Raw genomic sequence first — 20,471 nt, 5'->3', positions numbered from 1 at the left:
CTGAGTTTTTCGAATGAACAGAAGTCCTGGAGGAATCACTGGAGGTACTTGTGCCTGCAGGGACTGCACTCAGGACGCAAGATCTTGAAAAAGCAAAAAAGGATAAATGTGGCAAGAATAATTAGTATCATGAGCATGAAGAAACTTTGAGATAAGGCATCAGCCTTAATGTTCATGGATTAAGGCCTTGGATCCGCAGGGGAATTAGATAAGCCAAAGGGCATGACCAGATAACCACAGTGCCTGGAGTGGGGTTGGAATGCAGTCTTCCACTTGTCTCCTACCTTTATTCATATTAGATTATATGCACCCAACAGGTGCATGGTTGTCTCTCTAGTTGGGCAAAAGGAATGGAAATCAGGGGTAGCAGGTATATGTATTTGACCGTGACTTTCTTCAGACCCCTGTAATCAATGCAGGATAGGAGAGAGTCTTTTTTTGCGCTTAAAAGAAAAACATATTCCCCTACTGAAGACTTCGAAGGACAGATCAAGCCTTTACTAAGATTTTCTTTCATGTCTTCCATGGCTTTGGCTTCAGGGATGGACAGGGCTTCTAATCTCCCTCTAGGAAACCTGGTACCAAGCATGAACTCTATGGCATTAATCGTATGCCTGATTTGGAGGAAGAGACTCCACTTTATTGTTTGAGAACACATCAATAAAAGTCTAAAACTGAGTTGGTAACCCCTCTAGAACAGGCTGCGTTATCTTTGATGGCAGAGAAAGACACTGGTATGCTCAGTTCCTCATAGGCAGGGCAGGCTCGAGGCCTACTAGCACCCTGAGCAATGTTTTTTGAAGCACCCCCTCAAATGCAGCGACCGTACTGTATTATACATATGCCACACACTGCGATGCCCATTATACATATACCACACACTGTGATGCCCATTATACATATGTCAAACACTGTGATGTGTGATGCCAATTACACATATGCCACATACTGTGATGCCCATTACACATATTCCACAGACTGTGATGCCCATTACACATTATGCCACACACCATAATGCCCATTACATATTATGCCAAATAAGTGCCACTAACCTACATGCACATTGCTAGGGGGTTCTTTATAAAGGCCAGGGGTTACATGCCTGAATCTGGGGGTTACATGAACAATGCCAGGGGCGTCATGCTCGATGAAATGGGCTCAATGACAGCTGGATTTTGTATGAGGAAATCCTATACCTGCTCTGAAAGCCCTAAATGGAATTTGCTTCGTAAAGCAGGATAGTTTCACCTGCTGTCATTGGCCCGCCATCTGTTGAATACTTCCCACTGGTCTACAGGGATATTTGAATAGAGATTTACTAAGGTGACAGATGGTGGTATGAGTGCTTCAGTCTTGGGCAGAACATCCAAGCACTTTTCTGTAAAAATGGGTGCAATTGCACAAAACTAGGTGTGTGCCATTATGAAAATAGAATTTGCCCTGTGAATTTGGCTTAATGTCACCTGATTCTTCAGACGGGTTCCCCAACAGCTGCATTGAAGAGCAGAGAAGAAATTAGGTATTTTAGTGCCATCGCACCCCTGGAGGAGATGTTGCCAATCTATTGTGTCATAGTGACATGTGCCAAATACAAAGGCAATCAATCTGCGTTCACTTCAACAACAGGAGAACCTGTTGCCTAGTTACAGGAGGCAGAGAGAGCATGTATGACATGTATGTACCTGCATATGGTCTACATACGATGTACACACAGGCATACTGATTCCATAACCAGGGCAGTTCACAATAAGGTAAAATTTACTAATATGGGAGTCCTATTTCACATGGGATGTTGCTATAGGCAACCAATCAGAATCTACTTCTTATTTATTTAGGACCCTCTAGAAGGTAATAGACAGGAATATTAGGCCGTGGGACAGATGTGGAAGGCTACCATCAACCATTGTGCCTGGTGGTATCTGTCGCATGGCTCTCATTCCATATACTGTAGTAAATATTGCCACCAGGACTGTCCACGGAGCATTGCACCCTGGGAGATAGCACCAGCAGTACTATCTTCATTACAGCACTGTGAGAAAGAATATTTAACAAGTATTGCAGAGTGGTACCTGGCCTGGTTACGCCATTTCATAAAAGTGACAACAGACCAAAAATAAAAAAAATATGAAAAAGCTTTTATTAAAAAATTTGAAAGTATTAAGGCAAAAATAATAATGATAATAACTTAAATGGTACTTGTTTCCTAGCACGGCGCCCTCCGACCTTTTCATACCCCCACTATCCATGTCTGCGTGGAGTTGATTGTATATAGTGTGGCGAGCGCAGCCCGAAGCGTGGCGAGCGCACGCGCATAACTTCACATGTATTCCGCGTCCCCTCGTGGGGCTCGCTGCGCTCGCCATGCTTTGGGCTCGGTGGCTCGCTGCGCCCGCCACACTATATAAAATCAAATCCATGCCGACGTGGATAGTGGGGGTATGAAAAGGTCGGAGAATGCATACCGCCGTCCCTCGCTGGCTCGCTGCGCTCGCCACGCTTCGGGTTGGCGTTGATAGTACGGGTGCCGTGGGGGTGCTTTTAACATTGTAAGCACCCATTACGGTGCTTATACAATTAATTATCTTATAGGGGGCACATTTACCATTGAAAACACCCATTAGGGTGCTTATACAATTTTAAATCGTATTCCATTGTATATGCCATACAATGGCATACAATGCGATGGTATACAATTTAAACTTGTATAACATCGGCTGCCATCGTGTAACATCGTATCGCATCGTATGCCTTATGGTATGCGATGCGATGGGCGCCGTGCTAGGAAACAAGTACCACTTAAACATTTTTCTCACACATCCAATAGGGGAAACCCAGATTCACTATTCCACCCCAGTACTTCTCAGCTGCCTAGGTGTCTTTTTTTATTATTATTACAATGGTGACAATTAAGTCATTTAACAGAGAAAAATACTTACCAGTGGGATTGGGGCTGATAATGATATATATTCTCCTTGCGCACAATAACTTATCATATGCAGAAGCCCATAGTTCCCTGGAACCGTCTGGTATTTATCCTGTCTCAGGTTTGTATGTGAAAGGTTAATTAGCCCATACCTGTCTCCAGGTGACTTTGAATTTGAGTCAGTGATACGTTCAGTCACGGACAAAGAGAGAAGGTAGTTGGGAGCTTAGAGCATTTAATGGATTGAACCCTTAGGCAAGACTGAAGTCTCTGGATCACATAATGCAAACACAGACTGTTTGCCACAGACAAGCTGTAAAATCCAGTGATGGAGAGTCAAGCATGACAAAACTAATTATTCTGAAATGTGAAAGTCCATTCAGAGATTCTTTTAGTGTTCCAGTGAATGAAATTGACAAATCGAGATAGTACAACTAGGATTACAAGATCAGCAATGTAATACTGCATAAAAAGCCATGAACAACCAAAAAGGGGTCAGGATAACTTTGTTTTGATCAGGCCAGAATGTTTGTTAGGATTATCATTCAACGCTGCACTATACAGTGTCACATGGGGCCTAATTCAGACCTGATCGCAGGACAAATTTGTTCTCATAATGGGCAAACCATGTGCACTGCAGCTGGGACAAATGTAATGTACGAAAAATTAGGTGGGTATTTCCGATGGGGTAAATAGGGGTGGGTGCCTATTCAATGCTGTCTTGGCCGACCGCTTTGAAGAGGCAGATCAAAAGATCGGGCCTGACTTTTAAAGCTGCCGATATCGGCCATGAATTGTCTTGATCACAGCCGTATCTCGATAATCCACGGGCATTTACGCGGACACAACCCCTTTTCGCTGAACGGCAGGTGGGACATTGAATCCCGCCTGGCGATATGCTGTCAAGCAAAACGAAAACGGGCAATGGTCACGGTTGTTGTGACCCGGGAATGAATACCCCCCTGCAATTTAAATTTTTGTTTGAACACAGACTCAAACAGTCCTTCATCTGAAGCATGACTGTCTGTTTTCTCTTCCTGAGTAGTTTTTGGATTACATTATATTGAAACAGATACAGTCTTTACTTAAAAGAAGGGAGGTAAATAATTATTTAAGTTGATGGTTGGATTTATATCAACTGCACTAGAGTGGTACACATTTCTTTTGTGGTGCTTGTTCTGTATGTTTTTCGTGAAAGACTTTGTACCATAGGCTGCAGGTGTGCGCAATTATCAACTGTCTTATTTTCGTCTTATATCCCCAACCAGTAAGTATCACTATAAGCTAGACCAGCGGTTCTCAAACTGTGGGACCTGACCCCAAAGTGGGTCCTGACCTTGTCAGCATGGGGTCGCGACTCCATTTTGCTGACTATTAGGCTGATGACTTTTCTAATCTCAGTCAGTGATTCAAAGAGTCTGAAAAACCTGTTGAATTGTCTGTTATTTTAGACTCCTCCCATCATTTTGTGCCTCCACAATGCTGCCATGTATGTGCTATCTGCTGACTACTGATGTGATGACCTTCTGCAGTAACTTGCTGGGGTCCCATAATTATTTTTATTGTCTGATGGGGTCCCAGAGCAAATTAGTTTTTAGACCCCTGAGCTAGACTACTTTGCAATGAGAATAATCTTTTTCCATATAAAGTAAAGGGTAGTACGGATGGTGTAATTGTTAGCACTACTGCTTCACAGCACTGAGATCATGGGTTTGATTCCCACCATGGCCCTAACTCTGTGGCATTTGTATATTCTCCCCGTACTTACGTGGGTTAGCCCAGGTACTCTGGTTTCCTCCCACAATCCAAAAAATATACTGGTAGGCTAATTAGCTCCCAACAAAACTAACCCTAGAATATATATGTGTGTGCGTGTACATGTGGTATGGAATATAGATTGTAAGCTCCACTGGGGCAAGGACTGATGTGAATGTTCAACTATTCTCTGTAATGCGCTGCGAAATATGTGTGCGCTATATAAGAAACTGTTAATAAATTAAATAAAATACATATACACAATTTAAGCATTCACTTTTGCAACACAATAAGTATACCATTTTTACCATAACCTGTATGTCAAATATATTATATATCTGTTCATTGTATTTTGTGCTGTATTAGCCAGGACACACTAATACCCCTTTTACACCGTCGCAAAAACCCGGGTCATCGGCGTGTCAGACCCGGGTCAGCGGCGGTGTAAATGGGTCACTCCATGTTCCTTTACACAGGACTTCTGGTAGGACACGTCTAGGACCTAGGTAGAGGGCGGTGTAAACGGGTATGCCGGGTCATCCGACCCAGCTCCCGTTTACATGAATGGAGGACGTCCAACATGCGGACCGCAGCATCCGCAGGTTGGACAGGGGGGCACACACAGCCTCCACTGCTGTCTGCTATACTCTGCAGTCAGCAGTGGTGACAGCGGAGGAGGTGAATGGATGCCTGTGTGCGGCATCCATTCACCTCCCGGACGACAGCTGGGGGGTGCACGAGGGCTGGGGGCAGCCCAGCAGCTTACCTTGGTTCTGGGCTTCCCTCAGCATGACCGCGGTCCTGCTGCTTGGAGATGATGTCATCTCCAAGCGCCGCCTCCATCTACACTGTGGGTAGGCACTGCAGTGTAAATGGGGAAAATCCCGGATCCGACCTAGCTTGGATCCTTGTTTCAAATGCCGGGCCGGGATTTTCGGTGTAAAAGGGATATAAGTTGTAGTTGGAGATCCACCAGACAGGAAAACAATTGTGGAAAGTTTTTTAAATGGACAAACCGGTGCTAGTCACCATTTGCTGTAATATATATTTTGTAATGTATATTAACTTGTTATATATTTATGCACTGCAGGTGGTGGTAGAAACGCATGTGTAAATACATGGACTATGCACTAATAAGGAATGTAACAGAAATGTATAAAGTATTAAGATTCCAAAAGGCTTTGACATTTGGAAACAAATTGTTCTTGGGACATTCTCACATAGGAATTGATACTGTAATGATCTTTGTTCCAGCGAGGGGGTTTGGTGGTGGGACCGAACAAGCACTTTCTGGGCGAGATGTACGAAGCTTGAAAAGTAATAAAATGGAGAGTTATAAACAACCAGCCAATCAGCTACTACCTGACATTTTTCAAACACAGCCTGTGAGATCACAGGTAGGAGCTGATTGGCCCTCTATGAGATACAGTTCAGCGGGTATTTTTCCAGTGAGTTTTGGTGAAAACAATTTGTTGTTAGGAGTTTCCAGTACAGTATAGTAAGTAAGTAAGTTTAATTTATATTGCGCATTTTCTCCAACAGGACTCAAGGCGCTTTAGACATTAAAAACAATGCACATACTACAGAGGATGTTGGTAGTACAATAACAGACAAAAGAAACCCTTGAGCACACAGTAAGCATAATGCAGGATTGGTGCAGCATTTTGGATAATAACTTCCATGGGCGGCAGCCATTTTAGGCGCTCTGCGTAGGTTTACCCTGGGTTGAATAGATTACTCATAAAAGAAATTACCGAAAATGGGTGATTTCAATGTATACTCAGGTCCATATATTTTTCATCCCATCCACAAGTGCACCAGATGAGACAGCCATGGTGGGGGCACTATGAAGGTTACACTGTAGGAGGCGAGCCATACAAGGACCCAGTGCATATATTGGAAAGCAAATACTTGTGTAGAAACATGCACAGAAACATCCACGTGACCCACATCCTGCCCGCAGAGTTACCATCTGAGGCAACCAGCTTGGTGCATTGCATAGGTCAGAGCTGGCAGGGTGTGCATTCTGTGGAGGTACACATTACAGGAATAGCACATGGTGGGGTAGATGTATGCTGCAGGAGGGGGGGGAGAGAAAAGACATGGACACACCTTTACAAGGGACTGATGGGGGAGGTGTTGCTACATAGGCTGGCCCTGGTGCTTCCCCTCACAGCTCCATGCTCACCATGAGGGGTAGTCCTGGTGTTCTCAGCTGTAGGGGTGGTAGGCCTGATCCAGGTGTGCTCATGGCAAAGGTGAGTTGAGGCCACATGATGTTCCTGAGTTTTGTGGTTTTAATGCAGTCCTTCAGAAGTAATGTTGGTGTGTTGTTTACCTTCTTGGGTTCAACCTTTGGTTGAACGGCGGTATAATGCTGCTAATAATTTAAAGATGACCCTTTATAACTAGACTCTTCATATACTAGATCCCTAGCGTCCTGAAGGACTAGCATCCCAAACTATACTGAATATATCAGACAAAAGAAACATATGTGCATCCTGATTTAACTGCCCCTCCCAATACACCTCCTCACCAGCAAAAGGTGCTAATCAGACCTAGGAGATGTAAAATCAGTGACATTATCCCACTATTTCTAAGTTCTTGACATAGCACAGATATAAAAATGACAATAGCAGCTTTAAACAGTTTGAAAACAATCGTCTGCAGGAGATTTCTGACATATTATTACCATATGTAAAAGGACGAGGGCAACTGAAATTCAAGCTATATTTACTGTACATCTGATAGTATAAAAGTCCATACACATTGGGAAATTATGCCCAGCGTGTATAGACAGCGATGACCCCTGTCATCGCTGGGGGTAAAGCCGCTCAGTGCATACATACTGAGGTGCCTTCACCCTGCCTGGCGCTGTCAACGGGGGGTGGACGGCTTTGCATAGCGCGGCACTATGCAAAGCCGTCCACAAAGCCACTCATCTGCTGGTAATATTACCAGCGGATGAACGTCTTTCCCGGCGATGATGCGGAAGCGCACATCACCGCTCTCCGCTCATTGCCGGGCCGTACACACTGGGCGGCTTTGAGCTGAAAGCCGCTCAAAACATGAAGTTTGAGCTGCTTTCAACTCAAAATCGCCCAGTGTGTATGGACCTTAAACTATATCAGATTGTACTTGAGAAAGAAAACTGGTTTATACTAGAGATGAGCGCCAGGGCCAAAGATTTGGATTTGGATTCGTTGCTGGGATTTGGATTTGTGAAGTGGCGGGGAAAGGCTTTGGATTTGGATTTTTTCCAAAAATTTTCAAAAAATTAATTTTTTTGTCCCTAGAGTAATATTAACCTCAATAACCATTTTGACCACTTTACAGCTCACAAAGTTGTTTTCATTCAATTTAGGCCAAGGTCTGCAGTAAGCTGGCTCATTATTAACACACAGAACTTCTGACAGTATCAGTATGGTGTATTGGGGTGCAGTAAACACAAACAATAAAGAAGAGCTAAATTATTATTATTATTATTATTATTTTTAATGCGCAGCTTGTATAACACTGTGTGGAGGCAGAACAATCACACACGGAACTTCTGACAGTATAGTATGGGTGCAGTACACACAAACAATAAAGAGAAAAATTGTTTTACATTTTTACTGTTAGTTTTTTGTAATGTGCAGCTGGCATAACACTGCGTGGAGGCAGATCAATCACACACGGAACTTATGGTGTATACTACTGGGTTGCAGTCCACACCAAAAAAAAAAAAAAAAGCAAAAACATTTTTAGATTGTATTTTTTTTATGGACGGGGCTTGTAAAACACTGCGTGAGGGCAGAACAATCAAACACGGAAGATGTTCTGACAGTAGTATATGGTCTATTGGATTGCAGTGCAGCACACCACACACCACACGACCAGTACAATATAAGTATATAACCCAGCACAAACCCATGCACAATCCCCTCTGCACTGCACAAAAGTAAGTAGCCCCTCTGCACAGCACAAACCCCTCTGCAACAACACCCCTCTGCACTGCACAAACCCCTCTGCACTGCACAAACCCCTCTGCACTGCACAAGCACAGCACCCCTCTGCAAGCACAACACCCCTCTACACCCAGACCCCTGAACTGCAGAGCTGTGCACAGCTTGTGGAAGCGTGACTGTAAAATGGAACCAAATTCTCGGGACACCAAGCCTTTATACACTCGGCGTCTTGCGAGAATCCGACGGCAGATTCCCGCGTTCAGCCACGCTCGGGTTTCCGAACAAAGCTGGAAACTCATGAGCGTGGCTCGCGGGGCGTTGAGCCGACTGTGTTCAGAGCGGTTTGGATTAAGGGGGAATCCGAACCGTTCATCTCTAGTTTATACATATGTAATGGAAGCAAGAGTTTATTTTATCCAGTTGTTTATTTCTTTTGAAATGCAGAATGTATTCCTAATTGCTTAATGAACCACAATATGGAAATATGTGTTGGAGTAGGATAAAACATGGAATGTGTGCGTTGTATGTATACTGCTGTGGACATCTGTATACTCTACCCCCTAAGCAATATCTGAGGAAGAGGAAGAGTATTGTTTTAAGACTATTTGAGCGAGAAACATCTTGCCTCTAAGTCAACTACATCTGAATTCCTGCAGCCAACAGAATTGCGCAGAATGCGATTCCATTTTTTAGCTCTCCTGGTTAGAGTCGAGATTCTCCAAAGCTCTGCCCACTGCCATCTACAATGCAGGTCCTGATCCATGGTGAGTGACCTATGAAGATCAGTCAACCCCAATAAGGAGGTGAGGCAAGAGTATACGGGGCAGGCATACAGAGCAGTAATAAGGTTCCAGGTGCCACATTGGTTTTGGCTCCTGCGTAGTGGAGTATCTGGCTGTTAATGACAGTAAGAAGGAATCACGATTGGCCCTTGGGACCGAGCATGTCTGTGATTGCTTGGCGCAGGTAGCGAGGCGCATCTGGTCACAGGTTTATTCCTTCATTTATATTATTGAAGAAAGTTGTGTATTCCAGTGACTTGTGCAGTGCTCAGACTGTGCTGGAGACTTGGGTCATAGGCCCCTGTACAATATGAGGTAGGTCCAATTGTCCATGTCCCCTGGACCCATAAGGCCTCTTAGTGGCATATGGGTCTTCAGGCCCTTCTCTTGCCTTTTGTTTATGGACAGTTTCTTGAATCCCCGATCACTGGATCAATACGACCCCACCTAAAAACCCCAGCTGAGAATATAAAAATGATCTATGCCCTGGGCAAAAGGAAAAACATGCTGCTTAAAAAATGTAAGCACGAAGGGCCCGATTCAGACCTGTTCGCTAGTCTGCGTATATTTGCAGCTTAGCAAACAGTTAACGCCGCCTGGCCAAACGCCCCTCCCCTCAATGCCCGGCAACATTTCACATAGAGATAAGGAGAGTTTAAAAAAATATTCATCTTATTCAACATTTGAGCACAGTGTTTTGCATGTTTCTCTGGAGGAATTCACTCTTGTTCTATGCAAAATTCTCCCCATCATGAGAGAACTCTCCCTTATAATGGCACAACCACACTTCAAAGAGACTGAATTCATACTGTAAGCATCACAGTGCTATTTATATATTAGAAACTTCTTGGGAAAGCAGAGCGTACAAATATAGCAACAGATGCAGAATTGTTGGTAAAATGTGCTCTAAAAAAACAGAGCACAGAATAATCTATCCACCCTTATGCAGAATGTACACAGCTCCTGCATATGCAGCTGTAGTAGGAATAATAATAATAACAATAATAATAATAACAATAATAATAACAAAAACACTATTTATTTGTATAAATATTTTCTTCAGAACGATTCAAAGCACTTTACACATGCAAGAAAGAAAGCCATATTACAAGAAGGGTGCCCTTGTGTCCTATTATATTGCTTACAGTGGGTGGATGCAAAACATGGATTCTTCATCCAGGCCTGGTGTGTTCTTTGCAATATACCTCTCACTGCTGCGGCCTGGCTGTTGCAAACCTTGGGGTACTTTGTGTCTGTCACTCGGGACTCGCTACGTCGCAATGTTCCTGCACACAAGCTCCTATGTATCCGTTTACACATATGTGGCGGCAGGGGCTGGCTTGCAACTTTTAGCCTAGGGGCCAAGTCCAGAGCACTGGCCCATACCCCCCATGTTTCTGGAAGGTTGAATGCTGGTGCACGCCGGAGGCGCGCTGAAAAATTAGGCGTGTGGCCTATCATAAGGGGGCGTGGCCTGTACCTTGATTGTATTGTGTACCTGCATATTGTACATTGTGATGCTAATTACACATTATGCCGCACACCTTGATGCCCATTGCACCCCATACTGTGATGGCAATTACCCAATGCTCCCCACACCGTAATGCCCATTACGCCCCGTACCATGATGCCCATTACACGGCACAATGTGATGTCCACAGTGCCAGATTTGCCCCCACAGTGCCAGATATTCCGCCACAGTGCCAAATACACATATGCCCCCACAGTGCCAGATATGCTCCCACAGTGCCAGAGACACATAGTATGCCCCCACAGTGCCAGATACACATATGCCCCCACAGTGCCAGATATGCCCCCACAGTGCCAGAGACACATATTCCCCACAGTGCCAGATATGCCCCCACAGTGACAGATACACACTTGCCCCCACAGTGCCAGATATTCCCCCACAGTGCCAAATACACATATGCCCCCACAGTGACAGAAATGCCCCCACAGTGCCAGAAACACATATGCCCCACAGTGCCAGAATTTCGCACCAGCAACTCACCATTGTTGCTGTCTCTCCATCTGCTGCTGCTGCTGGGCGGGGAGGTAGGGGGGGGGGGGGTCCGGGTCCGACAGGAGGAGGTGGATGGTGATCCAGCGCGGCCCGCAGCCAGTGACTGGCTAAGCGGCCCGGGGGACACATGGCACCCTGCCCCCCGGCCCAGCCTGCCCCTGTGTGGCGGTGCCGCAGCTGCTGGATCCTACTGCTGCTGCATGCTGCGGACAGCCGGATGACCGCATTTCAGTGTGAACACATACAGTACATCTCAATAAAAAAAAAAAAAAATGTCTTGGCGCTATGGGGATGTAGAGGTGTATTGTGCTACCCTGCTGCCAACACGCTGGGCGCTCAAAAGTGCACACACAATTAAATTAAAATTTATTAATTCCAAAAAACATACATACATACATACATATAATAAAATTTCAATTAGCAATACAAGTTCATTAATGTGAAATCTGCATGAGCTACTGATTTATGAAGGATCCTTCTGGATAAAAATAAAGTGCTCTATTTACAAAATAATGTCTCTTATTGAAAAGTCTCTTATTGAAAACTGTACTTGGTAAAAGGTTTTAATTTGTCATTTTACCTGTGATGATAAAGAGAATTTGTAGCAGTCCTTAATAGGAGAAATCCCACATAAATACAAGGCCAGGGGATCTAAAACCCTGGCCTTGTATTTATGTGGGATTTATCCCACATAAATTTATGAAAAATGTTTGTAAATGTTGATTTGAAGCAAGATAGCCTTCTCTGTATTTTCATTGTTATATTTTGTTAATCTGGGTATAACCAGGGCCGGCGCCACCACTAGGCAAATCTAGTCATTTGCCTAGGGCGCCGGCCACTGGAGGGCGGCATTTCGCCCCCTCCCCCCCCCCCCTGTGCCGCGGGGGGGTACCTGTCCTGCGGCTGTGTATATAAAGCTTGCGGCGGCGGCAGCGGGGGGTCCCTGCAGTCAAGAAATAACGAGCGCTATCCGCCTGGCTACGCGGAAGCGCTTCTGTTGTGGAAACACTGGCCACACGCTGATTGGCTGAGATTCAGCCAATCAGCGTGCGCCGTGTGGCCAGTGTTTTCACAACAGAAGCGCTTCCGCATAGCCAGGCGGATAGCGCTCGTTATTTCTTGACTACAGGGACCCCCCGCTGCCGCAAGCTTTATATACACAGCCGCAGGACAGGTACACCCCCGGCAGCGGGGCGCCCCTACCCCGACTCGCCTGGGGCGCTCCGGTGCCTTGCACCGGCCCTGGGTATAACTACAGTTACCATTCATGCTTTATCATTTTTACTTCTACTGTTGTTTTTGTTGTCTTTCCCGGGGATTATGGAGTTTAAATATAGCCGTGTTAATTTTGACAAGGATTTTCAGTTTAGTTTTAGTCTTATTGCTTACTTAAATTTGTAGTTGATTTAAAATTGCATTGTACTTTTTTATTGCTTTGATTTAGTCAGGATTTACTCAGTGGATTCAGGTGGTGATTCAACAGTGATCGGACAGGGCTGAATGTGGGGGGATTTGCGTACATACAGACCCCTGTACAAATGCCTTCAGTGAGTATCACACTCGCCAAAGCGTTCGCCTGGGTAGGGGATGGAGGGGCCGGCAGGGGTGGACTTTTATTTCCGAAGGCAGGAGAAATCATTCGATGGTGGACGACCATCGAATGATTCTCCTACTAGCAGCCGCATGCGAGGGGATGTGTAAGCAAACACATTCCCTCGCATGGCAGCCAAGGGATTCGGGCACCAGGTGAAGCTGACATTTTTTGTGGAAATTTTGAACATCTCTTACAAAGCTGTTGGCACTCAAATGGTTAATGATGCTGTAATGGATTTTGCTATTCATTACAATTCCCTTGGGAAGTCTGCATACCTATAACTATGTGTTTGTGTAATCTAGGCTCAGAAGGCTGAGAGTATGTTATATACTGAGTCTGTCATTATTACTATCATTTTGGGAGAGCCATGCAATTCTCTCAGTCCATTATTTCTGATACGCAATCCAGCAGAAGTTTGTCTCACGGAGTGTTTATGGTCTCAACTCACCAATTACATAAAGCAGGGTATTTGCACACTTTAATCATTTTAGGTAGATATTATTTTCTTACAGGAACCCTCAACCCTCCAAGCTCCTTGGATTGTCTCCTTCCCTTAATTTGCCATCTCACTATAAAGGATCAAGAAATCAACCTCAATAGAAGATATATTATCTTGTAGTTTGATATATTTATAGGGATTGGTATGGAATCCCAGCTGTCGGAAACCCGATAAGGGGGGGGGACGTGGATCCCCCCCCCGCCCCTTGCGGGCTCGCTACGCTCGGCACACTAATTTATTCTCCCTCTTTGGGTGTCATGGACACCCACAGAGGGACAAAGTGCCGGGATTTCTGCGGTCAGGATTTCGGCGGACGGGATTCTGGCGTAGGGATTTTGACCGCCGGGAAAGTGACTGCATCCCATTTAAAGTCCACTATACAATTGTAAACATCTATGCCTCTCACACTGCTGCTTCCCCTGTTTCCAATCCATTACTTAACTATTAGCCTAAAGAAACCTTAGTAATGTTATCATGGGTGGCCATTTCAATGTTGTGGCACACCCATTGTCCCTGATTCTAGTGTGACCGCATGTGCAGCCGCATTGTGCGAGTGGCCACGGCAAATTGATTATTCACCAGCCGCCAGGGGCGGATTTAGGGATGAGGGCGCCCCTAGGCACAACAATAATGTTTACTAAGTAGGACAGTTTATAGGGGCAGTATCTGCATGTCCTATCCATTTACACTCTATTTAAAATGGAATATAGTACAGTACAGTGGATATTTTGCAGTTATTGGTACATTTTGGGCTGACAGTACTATCACGGGCACCCAAGTGCCGCCCCCAAACATGTGCCGCCCCTAGGCACGTGCCTCACGTGCCTAATGGGAAATTCGGCTCTGCCAGCCGCTTGCACACAGTAGTGCACATGGGGCTGCTAGCCATGGTCGCGCCCATGGGAACACCCAGCATTTCATGGGCATTCCCATGAAAACGCTGGGCTTTCCCATGTTAATTCACCAGTGACGCGTGTGCGAAGGGCGGCAGCTGATTTTAGCTGCCCATCCGCTTCCCGTACAGGGACCCGCAGATCTAAGAAACCAGAGAGGTGTCTTAAGGTGTCCATACACCTTGCCGATTTGGAACGATTGCTACGAATCTGGCCGTCAAATCGGCCCAAATCGGCTCGGTTTGACCCTCAGGTCCGATGCGCGGTCACATGCACATCGGTCCCGAGCAGGTGGTCAGACCTGCTGGCTGTCTGACTACCCATTCAGGGACCTCCTTCCCGTGCAGTGGGGGGCGGGCTGTGGGGTCCGGCCAGCTGGTGGTGGTGGCGGGGGGTGGGCAGCAGCGGATGGGAAGCGCCATCCGTGTGGTGCAGGGGGGCAATAGGGTCCTGGACATTGTCAGCGGGTCTGTGCGGAGGATGGAAACTGAATAGCGCTATTCGCCAGGCAGCGGTGTGGGAAGCTCTGCTGAATTTGAAAACACTGCCCAGACGCTGATTGGCTGAATCTGGGGGCCTTTAGATGCAAGCTGCGAATAGATGTTTATACTTAACAACCATTCGCATGCGTGCAGGGGGGGAGGGCAGGTGTTTGTAGGTGCGATGTTTAGAGGACCCGCAAAGTTGCGTCAGACCCAGGGTTTCCTTTGAGAACATTGCCCAAAGCATTACACTTTTTCCACTGACTTGTTTGCTTCCCACAATGCATTCTGGTGACATTTATTTTGTAGGTAAACGTCATCCACATAATGCAGCAGGAAATGGTAATTATCAGACAAGGGAACCATTTTTCATTGATTCAGGATCCAGTTCTAACCCTTATGTGGCCATTGTAAGCACTTTTGATGGTGGAAAAGGGATAACATTATCACTCTGACTGGCCTGCGGCTACGAAGCACCAATTGCAGCAGGGTTTGATGAACATTGTGTCTTAATACAGCACTCCCATCACCATTATTAATATTTTTTGTATTTTGTGCTACAGTAGCCATACCAGAAGGGATTGCCTTTGTTGACCTCTGACCTCTTACATAGTGGCTACCCAACACTCTGTTGGTAATTTGTGGTTTTTGTCTTCTCAGATCCCTCAGTATAAATAGAGCGCTTGTATTATGTTTAATTTGAAGGTACTTGTGTACTTTCACGGCGCCAGCATGTGGGTCTGTGTCCCCTTGCGGGGCACGCTGCGCGCGCCCACGCTGCGGGCTCGGTGGCTCGCTACGCTCGCCACACTATCTAAAATCAACTCCATGCCAATGTGGATAGTGGGGGTACGAACTATACACGTTGGCATGGAGTTTTCAGCCCCGCAGCTGGACACAGAGGCACAGCGCCAACTACACAAGTACCAATTTGAATAATGTGAAAATAATATAGAGTACAAAAAAAATGTAACATAAACATAAAACACGTCACTTTGAGTGATCCCTGTCAATAGGTGCTTACCATAGCTGACTTTGAGCACCCCATTAACCTTGCCATGTTAGAAATGCTCTGACCTATCTCCTGGCCAGAGCGAACTGGCCATTATCAATGTAACTTATCTTCTGCATTCAGCAAGTCGACTATATGAATGCCTATTTGCAGCTTACTGTCTATTATATGCCTAAAAAGAAGCTGTTACAATATTTTCAATGTAAGTAAGTAAGTTTAATTTATATAGCGCACTTTCTCCAACAGGACTCAATGTCATTCGCTCAATAGTGGAGTGGTCACAATGTTATTATTCATGTGCATAGCTGTCTGCCACTGAATGTGGATTATTATCAAGTTTATTTGAATTTGATATCTGTTAATTGTTGGATGTAAAGTAAGTACACAGTATGCATTATTTTTTATAATCTGCACAATAACAGTGTCGTTAACAATATACTCATGCATATCCTCTAGTGTGTAGGTACTATATTGTTATTGATGTGAGCTCCCACACGTCGTTATTGAATGGGGTCCATGTATGTCCAAAGTCCACAATGAGATAAAGAGGGAGGTATAGTAAAGTTTACTTATTTACTGTTATCTTTAGGACCAGAAGCATCCAGCCTTGAAATCACGACCATGGACACGTCACCCAAATACAAATGGTATGATCAGATCTCACAATTCATGGAACCCTCCTCGCTGTGGAGTACCTGATATCCCTGCCCCAGCAGATTCCTCAAATGGACGAAATAGACAAAAACGATTTGTGCTTTCTGGAGGACGCTGGGAAAAGTCCAACCTTACATACAAGTAAGACCTCACCAGCACATGTCAATATGGTAATCATTCTTATAACAACAAGTTTGGCTGCAAACAAAATTAGTGAATGTATTAAAGCCTTAAACGTCCCTGCAATTAAAATTGCATATTATTTAGAGTCCAAACACATATTTAATGAATTAAAATATGTGGTGTTTTAGGGTCATTGAAGCTAATAAAAGAAGCATAGAATTTTGGGTACTTGTTTCCTAGCACGGCCACAATCGCCACAATTTCCCATTGAAATGCATTGAAAAAGTCAAAATCGCGTCGGTCGCATCGTATGCGGCCAAAATAAGCATAAGATGGTACCGACGCGATGCCCGCGATTTCCCATAGGGAAAAATGTAAAATGCCTCAATTTACCCAAATCAACATAGGGAACAATGTTAAATGGGCCAGAGACTCCAAAAACCCCCCCTGACCAGTGAAATGGCCCCCCAAAAATAGTTAACGCCACCCCACGATCAACGTGAACCCGAAGCGTGGCGAGCGCAGCGAGCCCACGAGGGGCGGCGGTACATGTCCTCCGACCTTTTCATACCCCCACTATCCACGTCGGCGTGGAGTTGAGAATAGATTAGTGTGGCGAGCGCAGCGAGCCACCGAGCCCAAAGCGTGGCGAGCGGACGCGGATACCTGTGAAGCCCGCGAAGGGACGCGTTTACCTGTGAAGGTATCCGCGTCCCCTCGCGGGGCTCGCTGCGCTCGCCACGCTTCGGGCTCGGTGGCTCGCTGCGCTCGCCACACTAATCTATTCTCAACTCCACGCCGACATGGATAGTGGGGGTAAGAAAAGGTCGGAGGACGCGTACCGCCGCCCCACGCAGGCTCGCTGCGCTCGCCACGCTTCAGGTTCACGTTGATCGTGGGGTGGTGTTAACTATTTTTGGGGGGCCATTTCACTGATCAGGGTTTTTTTTTGGGGTCTCTGGCCCATTTAACATTGTTCCCTATGTTGATTTGGTTAAATTGAGGCATTTTACATTGTTCTCTATGGGAAATCACGGACATCGCGTCGGTCGCATCGCATGCGATTTTTTAGCCCGCATGCGATGCGACCAACGCGATTTTTTTTTCCTGCGATGCCCCAGATCAAAATCGTTGTGGCCGTGCTAGGAAACAAGTACCGAATTTTGTAAAGGCTGTGTTGAACCATACAAGGCATAGGTTTGTTGTGATTCCAGTAGAAGTTTCAACACCAATATCACAATGAACCTGGATTATAATTATTTCCCTGCTCTGTTTTGTTCATTATGCTATCCTTTTTGCATTTGCAAATGAGATATGGCCTCCTTGTTAACACCAAAGAGTACTGATTCTGCTGTAATTTTGCTAAAGTTAGCAAAATTACAACTCCCGGCAGTAGAGTCTGGGGGACTGCCCAGTTCAGGACAAATCCCCCACATACGCTGGGTCCCTACCTGCTCTGCACCCACAATATTTTGTGGACAAATCCCTACTGTACGACCAGAGGCGGAACTAGCGCGTTGTGGGCCCAGGTGCAAAATTATGCTTTGGGCCCCCCCCACACTCAAAATGTGAACAATGTGTGCCAAGGTACAATGCGCTGCTGCCGCTGCCTCTGCATCCTTCTATGTCTGACAATCACCTGCCACCCGGCTGCATTTGCCTGCGGACGCGCATAGCGCCGCACATTTAAAAATGAAAAAAAAAATGCTGGGCGGACTGCGGCACCGGGCCTCTTTAACCCCTTGGGCCCCGGTGCACTGCACCGCCTGCACCGGCGGTAGTTCCGCCCCTGTGTACGACTGCATTTTAAGTGCTCACTCATTGACAGATTGACAAAAATCGCAGTTTAGCTATTTTCTGCAAGACTTTTGAATTAAGCTCAATATACATACTATCAAATTTCCACAACAGTTAGAGGCCCATGAGTTTGACACCACTGGTCTAGAGGAAAGTTGCTCCCCTCCAATGTTAAACTTATCATATTAATGAACTATTTTCATGAAATGATAAATGTCATACTTTGGCTAGGAGGTGTCAAAGTCCATGCATGAAATAAAACATCATATCCCTTTTCACATTACCTCCCTTTTTTCCACCCTAAAAACAGTGAATTTTTTTGAAAACTATTAAAAACCTTTTTAAAGATTTTAAAAATTCCCCTATATGCCACAACAATAATGTTTTAACTCAAGAAACACAGAAAATATAAGTGGTTCTATAATTCATCCCCAAATCCATATTTGTCCCTTTTGGGGTTGAGTAGAAAAAAGTTTTAGGTATTTGTGTGGGAAACCTTTGAAGTCAAATCCAAGTTCATGTCTCAATGGACCTACGAGATTTTGGAATCCATGAAAGCACATTTTACCCCTTTTCATCCTTTTAAGGCTTAACTTTCAAAAAATACCTTAGTGGGTGCTTATGTTATAGAAGGAATATACTCCCCAAATTTCAGGTTTCTAGATTCAGGGGTTTAGACAAGGTGTTAATGTGTCAGTCAGGACATTTGTATTTTTATATATTAACCCTTTGAGTGCCAACATCTCTGTGTGATGTGCAAAATATCCATTACAAATGCCAGCGTCACATTTGTTACAGTATATAAATTCAAATAAAAAATGTGTCAAAAAAGATTATACTTCCTATATAAGGTAAACATTACAGGTCATTATGATTAATAAAAATGTTTGCTCAATTTTTTTTACACATATTTTGACAAATTCACTTAGCACCCAAAGGGTTGTGTTATTATTATTATTATTATTATTATTATTATTATTATTATTATTATTATGTTTTTTTTTAAGTTTTAAGTTCATTCATTATGTCATGCTGAAACAATCCTGAGAGGATAACAAAATAGGGATTGTAGCATTTTTTTTTCATGGCAAAGTTTTTGTTGCCATATACTATTTAAATGATATACAATATTGATGATAATTTCATGTACAAAATGCTTTACACCAGGCATACCCAAAGTCAGGCCCTGGAGCCATTTGCGGCCCATGCTGTCATTTCAAGTGGCCCTCAGCCTCCAGCTGGAAGCGGGCAGAGCATCAGATGTGGGAAGCACAGCACAGGACACTAAAGGTGGGGCCCCGGCGAGCGCGCCTTTACCTTGCTGTCTGCTGCAGTGAGGAGGTGACGGCCGCCACAGTCAGATGTGTTTGGCGCCCTACCCCTGCTGCTGCAATCATATATCACCCTACTCCTCAATCACAGTGACAGCAGTGTTTGGGGAGGGGGGCAGCAAGGGGGAAGCTTGCTCCCGTAACATGCAGAACGGAGGAGCCCAAGCATCTCCTGTCCTTGCAGTGCCTGCTTTGCCTCTCCTTCCTCTGGCTCACACAAGGGGCTGGGAAACATACAGAGAAGGGAGGGGGCAGAGTGGGGGACATACAGTGAATGGAGGCAGTGATGGCCATTCAGAGAAGGGGGACCAGGGGCAGGCTGGGGGACATACAGTGAACGGGGGCAGAGTGGGGTACATAGTGAATGGGGGTCATAGAGTGAATAGGAGTCATACAGTGAAGGAGGATCAGGCTTGGGGACATACAATGAATGGAGGCACTGATGGACATTAAGAGAAGGGGGCAGGCTGGGGGACAGAGTGAATGGGTGCAGAGTGGGGAACATACAGTGAATGGGGGACGTACAGTGAAGAAGGGGCAGGCTGGGGGACATACAGTGAAGGGGCAGGCTGGGGGACATACAGTGAATGGGTGATGTGATTAATGATTTAAAGAATGTCAGGCTGAATGGTCGGCCCCCACATATTTACACTTCA

General features: G+C 45.2%; 1 protein-coding gene across 1 annotated transcript in view; it reads left to right on the top strand.

The window, feature by feature from the left end:
• MMP11 (matrix metallopeptidase 11) overlaps window positions 1–20,471 on the top strand; it is a 38,151-nt gene that overhangs the window by 6,621 nt on the left and 11,059 nt on the right. Inside the window, exon 2 of the mRNA XM_083158405.1 lies at window positions 16,500–16,705. Within this exon, the coding sequence (XP_083014531.1) occupies window positions 16,500–16,705 (206 nt within the window). The remainder of the gene's footprint in view (window positions 1–16,499; window positions 16,706–20,471) is intronic.

Source organism: Crinia signifera, chromosome 1, assembly GCF_055691185.1.
Source record: "Crinia signifera chromosome 1, ASM5569118v1, whole genome shotgun sequence".
Classification (NCBI taxonomy): Eukaryota; Metazoa; Chordata; class Amphibia; order Anura; family Myobatrachidae; genus Crinia; species Crinia signifera.
This window is presented reverse-complemented; position numbering and strand designations above follow the sequence as displayed.